Source organism: Gobius niger (assembly GCF_951799975.1).
Source record: "Gobius niger genome assembly, chromosome: 19".
Taxonomy (NCBI): Eukaryota; Metazoa; Chordata; class Actinopteri; order Gobiiformes; family Gobiidae; genus Gobius; species Gobius niger.
Window position 1 is genome coordinate 17,847,685 of NC_136870.1, and position 16,419 is coordinate 17,864,103.

The 16,419-nt window shown below is 42.1% G+C and overlaps 1 protein-coding gene across 12 annotated transcripts in view; it reads left to right on the plus strand.

The window, feature by feature from the left end:
• Positions 1 to 16,419, plus strand: part of tanc2b (tetratricopeptide repeat, ankyrin repeat and coiled-coil containing 2b) — a 201,369-nt gene that overhangs the window by 127,823 nt on the left and 57,127 nt on the right. For 8 of the 12 annotated variants that reach the window (XM_079577073.1, XM_079577070.1, XM_079577074.1 and 5 more), the window contains 2 exons: positions 2,683 to 2,796; positions 13,649 to 13,797. In XM_079577073.1, coding sequence (XP_079433199.1) covers positions 2,683 to 2,796; positions 13,649 to 13,797 — 263 coding nt within the window. The remainder of the gene's footprint in view (positions 1 to 2,682; positions 2,797 to 13,648; positions 13,798 to 16,419) is intronic. The other 4 variants (XM_079577075.1, XM_079577076.1, XM_079577069.1 and 1 more) reach the window with 1 other exon arrangement.

Consider the following 16,419-nt stretch of genomic DNA (forward strand, 5'->3'; position numbering starts at 1 on the left):
CCATAGATTTGATTTGGCATTTTGAAATCGGCCCACTTTCTTGTCAGATATCACTTTCATGTCACCGGGTTCGCACCACTATGAGCAGCCCTGGAAACTGACGATATGAAGCCACTTAGAGCTGGTATTGTCTTCTTAATACGAACAAGATTGTGCAAAGATTACACATTATGCTGCAGTATGGGCCTTATCTCTGTTCCAGTGGACACGAATGGATAATAGGATTACACGTCTCCTCTCATCACACGCAATTGCACACATTTCAAAAAATCAGCTTGAACTCCACATGATCTGAGCACCAGAGAACAAGCGGCGAGTGACAAGTAATTCTGCTTTTCCCCCAACACGGCTCGACACTCGCGCGGCCGTGTTGTCCCAGCAGATAGCTTCCGACATGTGCAGTCATTCATAATAAGTGTGTAAGCGGTCGCATCACGCTTTACGTATTCAATTTTAGGGCTGGGATTTCTCATTTAGAGCAAATTACTGCATATTATGACCATTCCCACAAGAAAAAGAAAAAAACTCCTCAGGTTCGATGAGAGATTTGTGGTCGGTGGTAGATTTTTTTGGTAGGGATGTGGCTAAGAATAAAAATCTGTACTTTTTTAATGTTAAGCCTGAGCCACTGTGTCCCTACTGTCATAATATATCTCAAAAAAATGATATTGGAAGTTTACTTTATATATACAGAATGCTAACCACCTCTGTTCATGTGGCAAATCAGTATAATTATCTTAAAAGAATAAATTGAGCTCAGAGTTATTCATAATTGCAGGAATAACCTTGATTTAGCTAATCATTTCAACCTCGACTATTTTTCTCCGTAATTTCCACCGAGAGCTACTATTTTCTTAGTGGGAGGTCCTCGCTAAAAAGATCCCGCTGTACTTTCAAACCATTAGAGTAGTATTTAGTATTATCATTTGTGGTTTGTAGCATTAACTCCTGCGCGGTGACCTCGAAAAGGGGAGAAAGAGATCGTGCCACAGCCGCCGCCCCCGAGTTTTTCAGCCGCTTCCTCAACTCTCTCTGACTCAAGTGTGAGATGGTCCCAAAGCAGATCATCGCTGTTGCATCATGGGTAGAGCGGAATCGTGACTGGGTTATTAACACGGAGGACTGGTGCTGCGTGGAGTGGATCTCAAGGGATTCTTCAATTGGATAAGACTTTATGTGTAGTATGATTCGTCGAAGGCCGGGTTTGGCGACAATTTTGAAGGTCATTTGCTGGAGTTTTGTGATAACTTCATACACATCTTCTTCACGTTCTTCCATTTTTGGTGCGAAATGGTTTGAACAGCTCATTCGAACTTTCCTTTTCTTAGCTTCTGGTATGACACATCAAAACAAACCTCTGCTGCCTCTCCCGACTTGTGTTTGCAGTTTACTATTGCACTAGTGCCTGTCTTGTTGTGCCTCTTGTTGAAGGAGAATGGGTAAACTGCGCTACTTTTTGGGTGTTCAAATGCTGCAAGAAATTCAAAAATGAGTTATAGTGTGCGTGAAAGTCTCAAAACACAACTCTTGGTATGTTTTTGATGAGGGAGCAACATTACAGTGTGGTTGAAAGCATAATGCATAATTCCTTGTTTCATTTCAATGAGTTGTTCTTTTTTATGGAAGGGGAACTAAATGTTTTCCCATAGTAGTCCAAAAGTATATCCCTGTTTCTATGACTACATCACTCAAATTTGGTTCAGTCTAGTTTTTATGTCTTAGTTTGGTGGAGCTCCTGACCCCACACCCTGGTATAGAACATACATTTATCCCCTAAATCACATGTGTCGAGGTCAAGGCCACATGCAGCCCGCGAGATGATTTAATGTGGCCCTTTGAGGAATTCCTGAGCAAGTCTCTAGCCCATTCCTGTGCGGAGTTGTGGATTTTTGCGGAGTTTGCTCACTCCAGCCACTAGGGCGCAGCTTAAAGGGACTGTACGGAGGTTAAAAATGTTAAAACTACGTATTTTCCTCCCACTACATGTTCCAGCCATGTCTTAATGTGAAGAATGAGTTCAGACCTGTTCACCACAACTGCCTCTAAAATCCTGCACTGTCACTCAAAAAGGTGCTACTTCGGGTCCGTATTGCTGTCATGCACGAGCTTAATATAGAACCTGCAGTTACTCTTAAGACCTGAGGTGGCAGTAGTGAGTATAAAAATGACCAACCCCTATATAGTCTCTTTAAATAAAAAAAAAAGAAATAATTCCACATGTGTCCAGCAGAGGGCGCTAGCATAATAAGAAATCAGGATATAAACAGCACATTATGGCCATGTGGTAAATGGTCAGTCTGCCCCAGTGCGGCTGTGGCTACAATAGTAATTTACTACAAGAGTGGAGTGAATGAATAGTGACTTTATGTAGCACTTTGAGAAACATGTGACACAGGCTGATAAAGCGTGTCACATGTGAAGTGTAAGATGTTGTTGTTTATGAGGCCACAGACCTTTACAGCATATGCAGCCCGCGACCCGCCGCTGGGGCTGAATTTCGATCCAAGCCAGTTCGCCCCCCCCCTGCCCTAAATCATGTTGAGGATGTCTACATTTTATCAGTGTGCTGCTTCTAGCTCATATTCTGTCTTTCTCCTGTCCCTGTCCCCTGTCTTTCTCTCTTTCTCCCTCCATTGTCCCCGTGTCTGTCTGTGTCCATATGGATGTGCTGTCCGCTCCCAGCCCCACAGCGAAAGGCTAAGTTTGTGGAGAGCCCCCGTATCCCCCACTCAGAGCTGGACTCCCCTCCTCACGACTTCAGCAACAGCTCAGGCCTGCACCTGGTCTACTGCGCAGGTGAGTTTGGCCCCGCTGCTTCAACACGCAATCATCACGCCTCTTGTCTTTGTGCATTTTGTTGTTGTTGTGAACATGCGTCTCACATATTTGCAGACTGGTTAGACAACATATTTCAGTCAAATGTCCTTCACAGCCATACACAGAGGTTAGGAGAAAAGAGAGGTTGTGATCATCCTCAATTTTTAAGGGCTGTGAAATATTTTTTGGGGGGTCTCATTTTGATAGTTGACATTGTATCAAAATCCAATTCGATACTGACAGGAAAAGCCAGATAATCAAAACTGTAAAGGATGTCACAATACAAGGCCATATGAGGGTCAAGTGTGCATGGTTATTATTATATTTAATTTATGGTTTATTTGGTAGGGACAGTGCAAGTTAATGAACAAGCCACACCGGATTGTAGCCTTAGGCTAATTTTCATCCGTCGTCCCCCATGCGCACTCTCAAACACACTCTCATACATCCTGGCCTATTGTACATGTTTTTAGTGGTAGGGGAAACCGGAGTACCCGGAGGAAACCTACGCAGACACGGGGAGAACATGCAAACTCCACACAGAAAGGCCCCGTCCTTGGTGGGAATCGAACCCGGACCTTCTAGCTGTGAAGCACAAGCACTAACCGCTGTACTACCGTGCCGCCCTATTACCCACACAGATATGAAATCACTATGAAATATATTTAGTTACAAGGTTCTAGTTTTATTTTACTCTAAAATCGCTCCATCTTATCTTGTCTTATCTTGTGTATTACCTGTGTGCTCTAGTGCCACAGAGTTGATATTGTTTGCTCATGCAGCACAGTTAGACACGAAATTGCAACTTCAATGAGCAATTTAAGGCAATATCTTTTGCAAACAGCCAAATATTTCTCCACCATGGGTGCCCTATCAGTTTTAAAACCTGCAAAGCCCGTAGTGTCCTCTTCAAATTAATGTTAATGCCCCTGGATATGTTTAAAATGAGCACAGTGAACTGGATCTCGATTTCCAACTTTAAATTGCAAATCTAGTCACACAGTAGAAAAAATACATTAACATATTTTGATAACGCTTTACAACGGCCCGGTAAGTCTAGTAGTACATCCTAGACAACTATAATGGTACTTCACCGTTTGTTACAGTGGTACATCTATAGGTACTTAATAACTAGTGAACAATGATTAAGTGAAGTATGTGGAGAGTTATTCATTATAAGTTAGGCATAAGTCGTAGTAGTTAAAGGCACACTACATAACATTTTGGACTACACTGTTATCAGTATAAAGCATGCCCTTAACTAGCTCGACACAGAAAATGCTATTTCTTAAGTGGAATGGATTTGGATGAGAAACCATCAAAAGGGAAGTGACATCACCAACAGCTGTTTTTCTTCTTCTTTAAAGTTATTGGCGGAGTGCAGGCCAAACAAAAGCACATGCTGCCACCTACTGCATAGTGTCCAAACAATGACATGGCGCAGTGGCTTATGGGATGGCACATAGCTCCTAATCGCCGGTATGGGATTATCAGAGGTCCCTATGCTAAAGTGGCTAAGATAGCTAGCATTGAGGCTTCTTTCCCTAACTACTTCCTAACTGACAGACCAATTCAGATGCTTCTTATAGCGGCGGACGCTGACGCACATCCGGCTTGGCGTAAGACCTCTTACCAATTTACCGCTTTCGGACGGTGCCTCAATCTCAAATTCTACTGACTTTAGTCACATCTCCATGGAGACGAGGTGGAGACGTACCCACTCCCGGTAAAGTTACAGTCATGTCTTAGAGCTGAGCCGCTCACCGCAAAGGAACATGTTTGTTTGTTCTTTCACAAGGTATTTTTCAGTGATGAAAATATCTGTCATAAAATAAATGCTTGAACTTTCTACGTGTGTGGCTATAAGGAGTTAATTATTATTAGTGAATTAAGTGTCATCATTTATTAAGGCTACATAAGGTGCAGTTATTATAAAGTGTTACCATATTCTTCCTCTAGTGCATTTGTTGTCCACATTCTAATGGACAGTCACAGGGCCAGATTGGATCCAGGCTGTAATTGCCCTAGTCTTTCCTCGAGTCAGAACACACTGCAGAGGTCATTAGTGGAATCGCCTCGTCTCTCTGCTCCCTCCCTCTCCTAATCCACCGCACCTCTCTCCTACGCAGCGCTTGTTCAGCCCTCTGCACAGTTTCCTATTGACTTCACACTTTGCAGCGTAATCCCGAGCGCTGCAGATCTCCCTAACCCCATGCCCTCCATCAATATCCGTCCCGTTCGTGGTGCGGATCACCCTCGGACAGATTGCTCTCCGCTCAGATTTGGTATCGCCTGCTCGCATCTCGCCGCACCTTTTTCCTGTTGCCACTGGGAAATGGACTGTTTAGCTTCCTGACCTGTTGTTTGCTCAGCTGTGCCAAACCCGTGCGGACGACCTCTTAGGATTGCGGGACAGTGCTTCCAAAACGCAGTGGGGTTTTGTGGACATGGAAAGACGGGGCATCTTGGACTTCAAACTAAACAAATCTTTGTAAGAAAATGGCAAAAGTGGTACAGGACGTGTCCATATGCCGGCCTTTCCTTTTTGGATTATGCACAATGGGAGTTATAGGTAATTTAACTGTATTTTTGGTTTAATGTTTGACGCACCAAGGGCTCAGTTGTGTTTCTGTAGAAATTGAAGAAATGTTGCGTATTTAGCCAGAAAGATCCTATTGAGATACAATAAAACATCTGTTTGTTCCTAAATGTTAATCTCTTTGACACCCCCCTTACTCCTCTGCCTTTGCCTGCTTCTATGAGAGATGAAATTTGGGACCTGATGGGGAACAGTGGCTCGTGAGCTCTGAGGCTTTTATATCTGGTATATATGGTTTATTTCCTGTACAGGAATTGTGTCCTTTTGTTGTGTTCTTAGTATTAACACTTCACCTGCCTGTGTAAATGTCTCGGAGCTTCCATTAGTCTACCCCAGGGCAAGTGTGGATAAAATAGTAAATAACTATTGCAGTGTAGTGCTTTGTTTGTATATTTGTATTTTAATGTATTAGTGTATTTGGCAGGGACAGTACACATTAATAAACATTTCTGTTTCAGTTCAGTATTAGCTGCAGAGCGAGTTTTCCCACTTTTGTCCCTGGGCAAGGTGTTTAAAGCAGAACTAAGTAACTCATGCCCCAGAGGCCATAAGCGCCACTGCGGGTGTCGTAGCATGTTGTGTTTTTTTTACTGACAGAACGCTGACAGAAAAGACAACGGGAGAGAGGGATATTGCACATCCAATTACACAATGTAGATCATTTTTTTCACTCAAACATGGCTAAGTGGTGCTAGCCCGCAGTTAGCTTTGCCTGTTCGCCTGTTAGCTTCTTCTTCGTGATTCTATTAGTGTGTATTGGTGACTCCAACCCGGTGCAGGGAAAGTTGAAGTTGTGGTTTTCTGGCCATAGACACCAGGGCGATATGAAAGACCCCCCCAATCATCCCATTAACACTTGTATTACCCTCAGAGGGACTAGGAAGAGGATTTATTAAAGTAAACAAGTTACTTAGTACTGCTTTAATGCCAACACAATTATAAAACATATTGTAAATTTCACACATAGCATAGCATTTTTTCATATGAATTGTATGGGAGTATTCTTATAGATCTATTATAGATGCCGTTTCTGACACAACGTATCACCATTCATCCAGGCTTGGAACTATTTATAGTTTAGAAGTACAAGTATAGTTTGTCATATATCTGTGTTTTTCTTTTACTCCATTGTTGAATTTCCTTATTACAAATTGTACATAGTTATTGCTTATCACCAGTTTTTCCTCTGTAAGGCTGCCCTATTCTGTCTTGCATGTACACAAACCTGATACTAATCTACCTATGTTTACATTACAATAAACCCATATCAACAGATTGGTCCTTTGATATCGCTCAGCTGGCAGAAGCCGTGTTTTTGGTCAAATAGGTGATATGCTATCAGTGCAGATGAGCTGATAAGAGCCTCTTGCTCAAGCGACAGTTCAGGTTTGAAGCTGTAATCTCCACCGCTGTCGGGGCAGGGAAATGGTTGATTAGAAGCGAGATTGTCCTGTGCAATAACAACTCGCTGCAGATGAGCCACTTGGAAGATATTAGTTTCGGAGGAGGCAACGTCTGGATCCTTTTCCCAGGAGGACAGATGGAAAACGGTTTAACTCTTAGCTGAGGTTCCCCCGCACGGTTAGCAGCAGGGGGTCCAACTCAAACGTGTGGTCACATGCCAGTCCACGCGCAGCCAGTGACTCTTGTACTCTCTGCACTCCCCATGTGTCGACTTAGAAGGTTGCATTCACTTTGATGTTATGATTTCAGATTGAGTTTGAGGACCTCTATAACAGTATCAATGTAAAACAAAATGTATATACTCATAATACAATCTAGATGTTAAGTATTATATGCTGCTTTCACAATAGTTTTCAATTTCCATGGGATAAAGGTTGGCCTATGTTTTGGGTGTGTTGTGGAACTTATATTGGACATAACAGGCATTATGTGCAGCATGTGGAATCAAGATACTCATCTGTCATCTTTATTTGCATGTGGGTAGCGTTTACTTTTCAACAACACATCATGTTTCTTCTTAGAGGTCTTTGAGATTATAAGAAATACTTGAAGCATTTTCTGAAATTTCTGAAAAAAGGAAATTTCCATGAAAGGCTTTTTCCCCCCCTGACATTTACAACTGCTGGTGACAGACTGTAACCTTTGCAAACCTACTATTACAACGAGTTTTCCCTCTAAACATCTCTTACCAGTTGTACCCTGTTCTTTCACAGCAGTGCAAGTGCAGGTGCTCACTTCTTTCCTCGTCTCACCTGTGTCCCGTGGCTCAAAAACAATATTCCCCATTCCCTCCCTCTGCCTCCCGTCCTCCCCACCTGGTCCAGTCCTGTCCCTCCTGCTCCACACATGCCTCTCCCTCTCGCCCTCTCTCATGGGGCCAGATGCAACCGGCTCTCGAACACATTCCTACGGAAAAGACAGAGATTGTTGCCATAGTAACCATCTGCCTGCTCCTCAGCGGCTCGGCGATCCATCGGTGGGGACTTGAGCTGTGTTTTGTAATTTCGTAATTTCATTCATATTCAAATGCGATCCTTACATGGTGTTATTGTGCTGTGAGATGCACCTCGAGTGTCGTCACTTGTGGTGTTCACAGCCTTGTTGATGCTGGGGCTTCTGTATATGATACTAAAAGTCATTGGTGTCATTTATACTAATGTATCTGTAGCTTGCTTGTTATTTTCCCTTTTATAAGCTGTAATATTAAATCAGACAACTTACATCACATTTGTCATCCTTAACCCTAATCATAACCCTAACCTCTGACCCTAAACCTAACCCTAACCCTAACTCTCTGATCATGGGGGAGGCAGGTAACAGGTTAAGGCCTTACCAAGCCAAACTGTTTTATATCAAAATAGTGGGATCTGAAAACATTCAGCCCCATCGATCCATACATTTTCTTCCACTTGTCCGTTCCCGGGTCGTGGGGGCAGCTGTTGGAGCTGCCCAAATCACATTGCACCAGCCCCTATGGCTCCTCCTGCAGGTGGTGGGTCCACAGAAGGACATTCAGTCACATTTTCTCTATATTGTTCTATATTGTCCCTTTGTTAAGGAGAAGCCTGATTCTTAAATTGCTCAGATTCACTTTTCTTAGTTAAAAATATCGAACACACAACAAAGAGAACCTAAAATCTCATGGTGGCATAAATGTTCAGAGCTAAGACAATTACCTCAAACCCATTGAATTGCTCTCCATCGTGACTGTGCTATTTTTAAACCTTCATAAAAGCCCACCTGTGGTAAACCCACTTTGCACTTTGAGAGAGGCTTTGACCCAGTCTTCTTGTAGCCATGACAATATTCAGAAGCTCTTATCAAACTTGATAACCTGTCGCCCTCTTAAGTAGCTCCTTGAGGGCTTTCTGCATTTTCACATAAACCTTTCTGATGCATTTTCTTTTTGTTCTGAGAACGTTAAACACAATCTGCAAGCGTTTAGGTAAATATAAAAGACTAAAGAGGGATGAAAGTGAACACGTAATTCAAGTGTCATTGAAGCATAAGTAGCTCTCGAGGTAAAAATAGCTCACAGGGGTAAAAAAGATCAGAGTGTTATGAGTGACGGGCTAATTAAACCAATGAACGTGAAGTGTATATCTCTCAGATGAAGATAACTGATCAAACTATAAAAACAGGATGAATTTTACATATGAATATTTTGCTGTGTTGCCCAACCCAAGGTAATAATTGCACTTTACTTGTCAGGTGTCATAATGATGCAGAAATTGATGGGCACAAACGGTCCTTTGCTCAGTTGTGTCAAACATCCAGCAGATTTGATGGAATACTGACAAACTATTTAGCTTGGGAGTTGTCCAGCCGCTGTTGTGGGGAGGAACAAAGAAAAACGGTCTCGGCGCGGTGCTTTGAGCTTGAGGAAAAAAAAAAAAGAAGCAGTTTTTCAAAGGTAGACGTTGCGAGTTGAGATAAGGAGAGACTAGTGAAAGGAATGCAGATAAACGTAGATGGTTTGTGATCGCGATCGTGCCACAAAGCCCCCGAGGAGCAGCTGAGTTGACTAATCAGGCGCTAATGCATTCGCAGCGTACTACGACCCGTCTGTCAGCTGGAAGCACCCGCTGCCTTCATGTCCAGACACAAGGAGCAACCTGGCAACATGGACAACCTGGCAACACAGCGGCACAGGCAAACAGGGATTGCGGGCTTCCATGCAATTAGCAGTTCGGTGCCGCGATGTGCAAATGTTATTGACAATTTGTAAAGTGACATTGAAAAATAGTACCGTGAGTTTAGAGCAATGCCATGATCCTGCCTCAGGAACAGTTTATTACAATAATATTCTCTTTAGAAGGAAAAGACCCGTAAGTGCAAATGAACTGGTGTGTTGATTTGTAGAAGCCCCTATTAAACAATTAGTAAAATTCACAAGCTTGTGTTCGCTAAAGAGCGCCTGTCATAGACCCACTTACAGTCACCTATCACTTATTTAAAAGGAAAGAAAGAAAGAGATGGTACACAGAGCTTTGCATGGATCATGGTTCTCACAAAATTTTAGTTTATTTCCTAATAGTTTTACGGGAGTTGTCAAATGTCTGAATGTTTACTCTGTCTGGCCCTTCCATCAAGCCCAGAAACATGGTTAAGCCCCAAAAATGCTGATGTTTTGACTCGCAAAAAGAAAGTTAAAGGGACTATACAGTGTTTAAAAATGCTAAAATTATGTATTTTCATCAACCTACATTTCACCTATGAGCGACATATTCACCACAACTGCCTCTAAAATCCTGCACTGTCACTCAAAAAGTTGTTGCTTTGGGTCCGAAGTGCCGTCATGCACGAGCTTAATATAGAACCTGCAGTTACATGTATGACCTGAGGTGGCAGTAGTGAGTATAAAATGACCAACTTGCATCTATTCTCTTTAATGCAAAACTGATGCTATTTTGCGGCTTTTTGTTTGTGTTTAGGCGATCACAGTTGATACTCCTGACAAAAAACCTTTCTAAAAAGAATCCTACAAACAGTTTGTGCAGCAGATTTGAAGGATTGCTCAAATGCAGAGGACAATCTTACCCATGGAGGCAATAAATTCTCCTTCCAACATTCATAGTTTGATTTATCAGGTCGCTCTAGTTGTTGTTTGTTCTTATAGGCTGCCGTCTATGCTAAAGGCCCCTCATGACTCGAGCGTAAGGTGGTAAACGTGTAGTTCCATCCGCTCATTGCATCTGTACTCGTAGCGAATCCTCCAGGGAGACTCCGTGAATCAGTGACCTTGAGGGCCGCGGGGAACGCTTTGTAATGAATAAAGCTGCATTACTGAGCAGCTGTGGCTTCCCTCATCATGCACGCAGTGATTTACAAACACGCCCCTTGACAACACATACACAACGCAGAACTATTGAATTTGTTACACGCGTATATATTTCTTTGTAATTGGTCATTTTCTCATCAAAGCTAAAAACAGTCCAACAACTTTTTTCTTTAGTCATTTTTCGGACTTTAAGTTGCACTTTTTTTCATAGTTTGACCTGGGGTGTAACTTATGCTCAGGGGCGACTTATGTATCAAAATATTTCATTTCACATGTTTCACACTGACAGCTGCTAGAACTGTGTACCAGTATCTGCTAAGACTGAACACGAATGCCCCCAAAAAGAAAATCATACTCTGCAGATTTACAAGTTGCAAATATTCAGCCGAAAACGATAATCCAGCAGCAGAAAAAAAGTTTGGAGTGAGAGAGAAACTTGGGAGAGACTTGGGAAAAGCAGAGGTTACTCTAACTGCAATAAAGAAAATAATGAAGCAAATTGCAGGCTAAAAGCAAGATGGCCACAGCTAGAGGTTCACAAATGGGTGCTTGAACAGCGTGATGCCGGGAGAGGCTTGTCAACGGTGCAACAGGGTGGCTGGTGCGACTTATAGCCCAGAAAATACGGTACTTGTTGTAAATATCAATTGTTTTTGGCAATGGTTGTCTAAAAAAAATGTGATGTACGTGTGAGATAAGAATAGACTTGCTGGACATATACTGTAAAGTACAACTGTGGGAGGTCGGTAAGCTAGAGGAAATGAAACGGAAGAAGACATTTTGTCAAACGCGTCAGTGTTGTCCTTGTATTTGATAAAGGTCTTATATACCAGTAGTCTATTTTTGCAAGTACACTGTGTCTCTTCCACAATTTTCAGTCTACTCTCCCTCTGCTGAGGAATGTGTTTTCACTTTTGAACATATAGTATTTGCTTATTATCAAGAGTAATGCCAGATAACCTGAAATTGCTTTTGATGGATTTTTAGCTTAGTTTATTCTGATTACATGGATTTAATTTCATTTATTAATCTATTTCAATAGGACAATGCACATTATGACGAGGCTGGAGGTGTGTTATGTATCACTAGTGCAAAATCCTGAATAGTTAACTTTTTTTTTTACCTGTTTTACTAGTCATGAGGTTGTGTATGCATTAAAATTAGGGCTGTTTTCATACATTATAAACAATGTTTAGCACTATAGTACTATACATTGTGACTTTTGCCTTTTTCACTTTATTTGAAATACTTTGTTGGGGTTCTTGCTTTATTTACCCATTGCAACACTCTCATCATTGCGTTTTCTCTCTCCTATAACCCTTGAGAGCCCTGGTCTAAACGCAGTGTGCCCTCCTACAGCCTTCTGCCTGTCTGGCCAATAGTGCGGAGGAGTTAAGATTACCTGTCTACCCTGGGGTCCGGGGCTTTGAGTGAGAGGCCACAGGCTTCAGACAGCTGCTGTGGAGGCTGCTCTGTCTACCGCTCGTCAGTCAGGACTTTAAAAGCACTGCTCCCTGCCAATCTGGCCCAACCTGCCCGGCAAGAACAACACGCAGGCGGACGGGTGGGGTGGGGGGTGTGGGGGTAGAAACTCATCCTGCCGCTGTAGCTGGCTGTTTAATTTGGAGCCTCTGTTGACTTCAATTCATTAATGTACCAGCCAATTCACCAGCTTATACACCCAATTACAGCTGTTTGCGTTCTTCACAACTGCCTGTTTTGAGTAATTACCGAGAGCCGTGCGGCGGGAAATGGATATAGTGGTTACCTCCTAGGCAGGACGGCCAGGTGTTTCTGAAAACATGATACCTCCAGTGATCGCTTGTTGTGGGCTGACTTCATCCAATAGCAACAAAGCCACAAGATGCGGCTTTAGAGATGTGGGTGTGTGTCATCAAACCACGAATCATTTCTGGGAATACTATCGTGCCATTACTGCTGTAGGACTATATAAGCGCAGTGGAAAATACTGTAGGCTCGCTTGATTCCACGTTGCACGGGTGTGTATTTTATTTACTAATCCTAGGCTAAGCGTGCTCATTTTGTTCGCAGGATAGAAAGAACACACGCCCACTTTGTCTTGTAAAAGTCGCGCACACTCACACACAGGAGGCGCACAGGTGAAGGGTGTATCGGATTACGTCACCTGAGCTCAATGCAGTGTGTGCCTTGTGATGAGGAAGGGAGGAAGGCAGGGGAAGGCGAGCGAGAAGGCAGGCGATGTGGACTCTCTTTAACAGCGGAGAGAGCGTTTTTGGGGGAATGTTTCCAGAGGATTGAAGTTGGAGCACGCTTTTAAGTGGACGGGGATGTGTCGGGAATGCGGAGCGCGGACTTGAAAGGGCGCACAGGTACGGGTTGGAAGAATGAGCGGAGCTTGTCACTAAACTATGCCATTCACAGAGTTCATCGCGGTTGTCAGACAGTGGTTACGATGCTTATGAGTGGTGCATGGTTTAGTCCTGTTTTTGGACATGTTTCTGTTAGTTTTTGTTTATTAACCAAGTTTTAAACCTTTGCTAAGTCTCGATTCGATCCATTTTTAATCCTGGTTTCATCTTTTTTCTTGTTATCTCATTTGGTTTAATTGCGTGTCTTATTCAGAATATTAAGTATAATTATGCTCTTAAAATCAAGTTGGTTGGCAGTGTTTTATTGATGTGAATAAGACAAACAACAAAGCTGATTTTTGATCATTAGGCGTGTAAAATGTCATTGCGACCAAACAAATAACAGGCCATTATTGTGAGATTGTTATGAAATTGAATATTCCAAGCTCGTGGAAGTCAAAACCCTTTCCCTGTTACCTTCCCCTGAATTTGCACCTGTGCCTGTAAGAAAAGCCCATTGTTCTGAAAGGGGGAGTTTTAAAGCACGCACGACATTTTGTGGAATTCTTTTTCTGTACCTGCCACTGCTGACACACACCCCCTCTCTCTCTCTCTCTCTTTCCTCCCTCTTCCCCCATTACCTGTGGCCTTTTTCAGGGGAGTCAAACCAAGAGTTGGGCCCCCCTCCGTCGGTGGATGAGGCAGCCAACACATTGATGACGCGCCTGGGTTTCCTTCTGGGAGACAAAGTGAGCGAGGGGCCAGCCGGCACCCACTACAGCATGGAGGATCCCGAGGCAAGACAGGTAACAGACGACGTGATTATCCTAATGCAGTGGTTCTCAAGTCGTGGTGCAGGGACACTCAAGATTACGAGAAGTCCCGTTTTTGTTTTGTTGTTCAGCACTCGTTTCACTCCCGTTGAAAGAGCCACACTTTTTCGTCCTGAACTGTTTATCTTTAGTCCTGCTCTCGACCTTGTTTATCTTTGTTGAGTCCAAGGATTTGTGCTGGCTGAGAACTGTTTTTGTAAGATACAGTATCTGTCATCCGTTGTTTTTCTAAAGGTTGTCATCAGCTGCATTGCTTGGATTGAAGGCTTATTTTTCCCCCATAACCAAGAAGCTTCTTTTTGTTCGAGTTTATTCTTTTTTCTCTGGTTGAGTTCGTAGTCACAGAATAGTCTTTGATTGATTAGATTCTGGCTTCATTTTGATTTTGTTTATAGAATTTTGTTTATAGAATGTGAGCAGCCGGCAATATTGCAATTTCCTTCGGGATCAATAAAGTTTCTTTCTTTCTTTCTTTCTTTCTTTCTTTCTTTCTTTCTATCTATCTATCTATCTATCTATCTATCTATCTATCTATCTATCTATCTATCTATCTATCTATCTATCTATCTATCTATCTATCTATCTATCTATCTATCTATCTATCTATCTATCTATCTATCTATCTATCTATCTCTCTATCTCTCTATCTCTCTATCTCTCTATCTGTCTATCTGTCTCTCTATCTGTCTGTCTGTCTGTCTGTCTGTCTATCTATCCTTCTATCTGTCTGTCTCTATCTATCTATCTATCTATCTCTCTATCTGTCTCTCTATCTATCTGTCTATCTGTCTATCTGTCTATCAATGTATGTGGACATGCTTTTCCTCTTTTGAAAGCTAAGTACCTAAGAGTTCAGTCACTGAGCACTAGCCACTGGAGGACTTCATTGTGGACGTTTGCTCGGATTGTAGAAAAAGAAAACTCATTTATGCCACAAACTGGTTTTATACGTAGGATCTGGCAGTGTGGGGCTCATTCTGCTTTTCTGATTGGATAGTTGTGAAAATTATCATTGGAAAATATTACGATTGTCATTAGTAAAAGCAATGTATTTTCGTTCGATTTTTTAAATTTAAGGCAATATAGTGTGCCAAGAATAAAACAAACAGAAAAGATAGACTACACAATAACAATAGCTTGTACATGGATGCGAGTGGTGAGAAGTAGAACTTATTGACCCCCACACTGATAATTATTATTGAATATGTAGACCCAATGGGAACACAAAAAGATCCTGGTTTGGTTCCCAGTTTGTCCAGACGCTTAGACATTTTAGTCTCGAAAAAATGGCACTTTGAAAGCCAAATATTGATGCGAGACCCGGTTTTAATGCAACGTTCAGACTGGAGACAAACGCTGTCATCTAAGTCACAAGGATGCCCCTAAAAGTCGACGTTTTAGAAGATTCCTCGGCGCAGAAATAAGATATACAGATCATTGTCTTCAAAGCATTTAGTATGACTTCCTTTGTTCAACTGATATTTCATAATTTTATACTTTTTATATCACTCATTTGAGATTGTTGCATTGAAACTTCAAGAACCTCTTCTGACATTCATCTCATTATTCCTGTTGCAATATTTTTTGACAGATCCGCGGCGAGATCAAAAGGCCCTCGAACGTCGTCACTTTTTGATTTAGATTTTTGTCTGCATTTCTATCAAGCTGTCTGCTCTGCTCATCTAGTTGCTTTTTGTTTGACAAGTCCTTTTAATTATATATCTGACTCTGGACCAACGGTGCTTTCTATTCAATAACTTGTTCTTGAATAAAAACATGAGACAAAATACGGGCCAATGTTTCCATCGAATGCAAGCCAGGTCCACATTACACAGACTTTTTTCTTTCATTTTTGAAACACATTGATCTTATCGTAGTTTTATGTAGCCGGACTGGATGAGCATCTGAAGCAAAATCCTGCCAAATCACTGTACTGGTCCAAAAAAAGCTAAAAGGAGAAAAAACAAACTCAAAAACATTCGCACCTGGATTCACAAGGAATTATTTGTTTTTGGCCTTGATACAGCCGGGACACATTTCATAACAAATCTTAAAAATATATTGGTATTGATTAAAGCTGTTACTTAACGGCATCTCTCACACCTCTCTGAAATACTGGTTTTGCCTAATAATACGGCGCTCCTCCACTGTAGCTTTTCTATTTGAAACTTGGCAACAAAACCGCTCTTGGCACAGCACGTCTCTTCTCTTAAGCTTGGCCGCAGATCCCCCGGTCTTTCTTTCTCAACCTGATCTGACAGGTACGACTTTTCTGAAAATACATTTTCATTTGAGTGAAGACAGTAAGTAAAAGGTTTCAGTAGGTAAAGGTATAAAGTTGTTGCTGACAGCTGTGTTGTAATGTATTGCTGATCTTTTTGTCGTGATGTCAGCGATTCGCTCTTTTCTTTGCCGCATATGGGTTTGAATCCCGAAATCTCTCTGTGTGGAGTTTGCATGATGTCACTCCGTGTGTGGGTGTGTTTCTTGTTCTTCGGTTTCTTATTCATTAAGAGATTTATTTCAGGGGCAGGACCTGTTCAAGGATGTTTCTAGATACGTTGTCCCACATTTTTTTTTACATTTACATAAAAC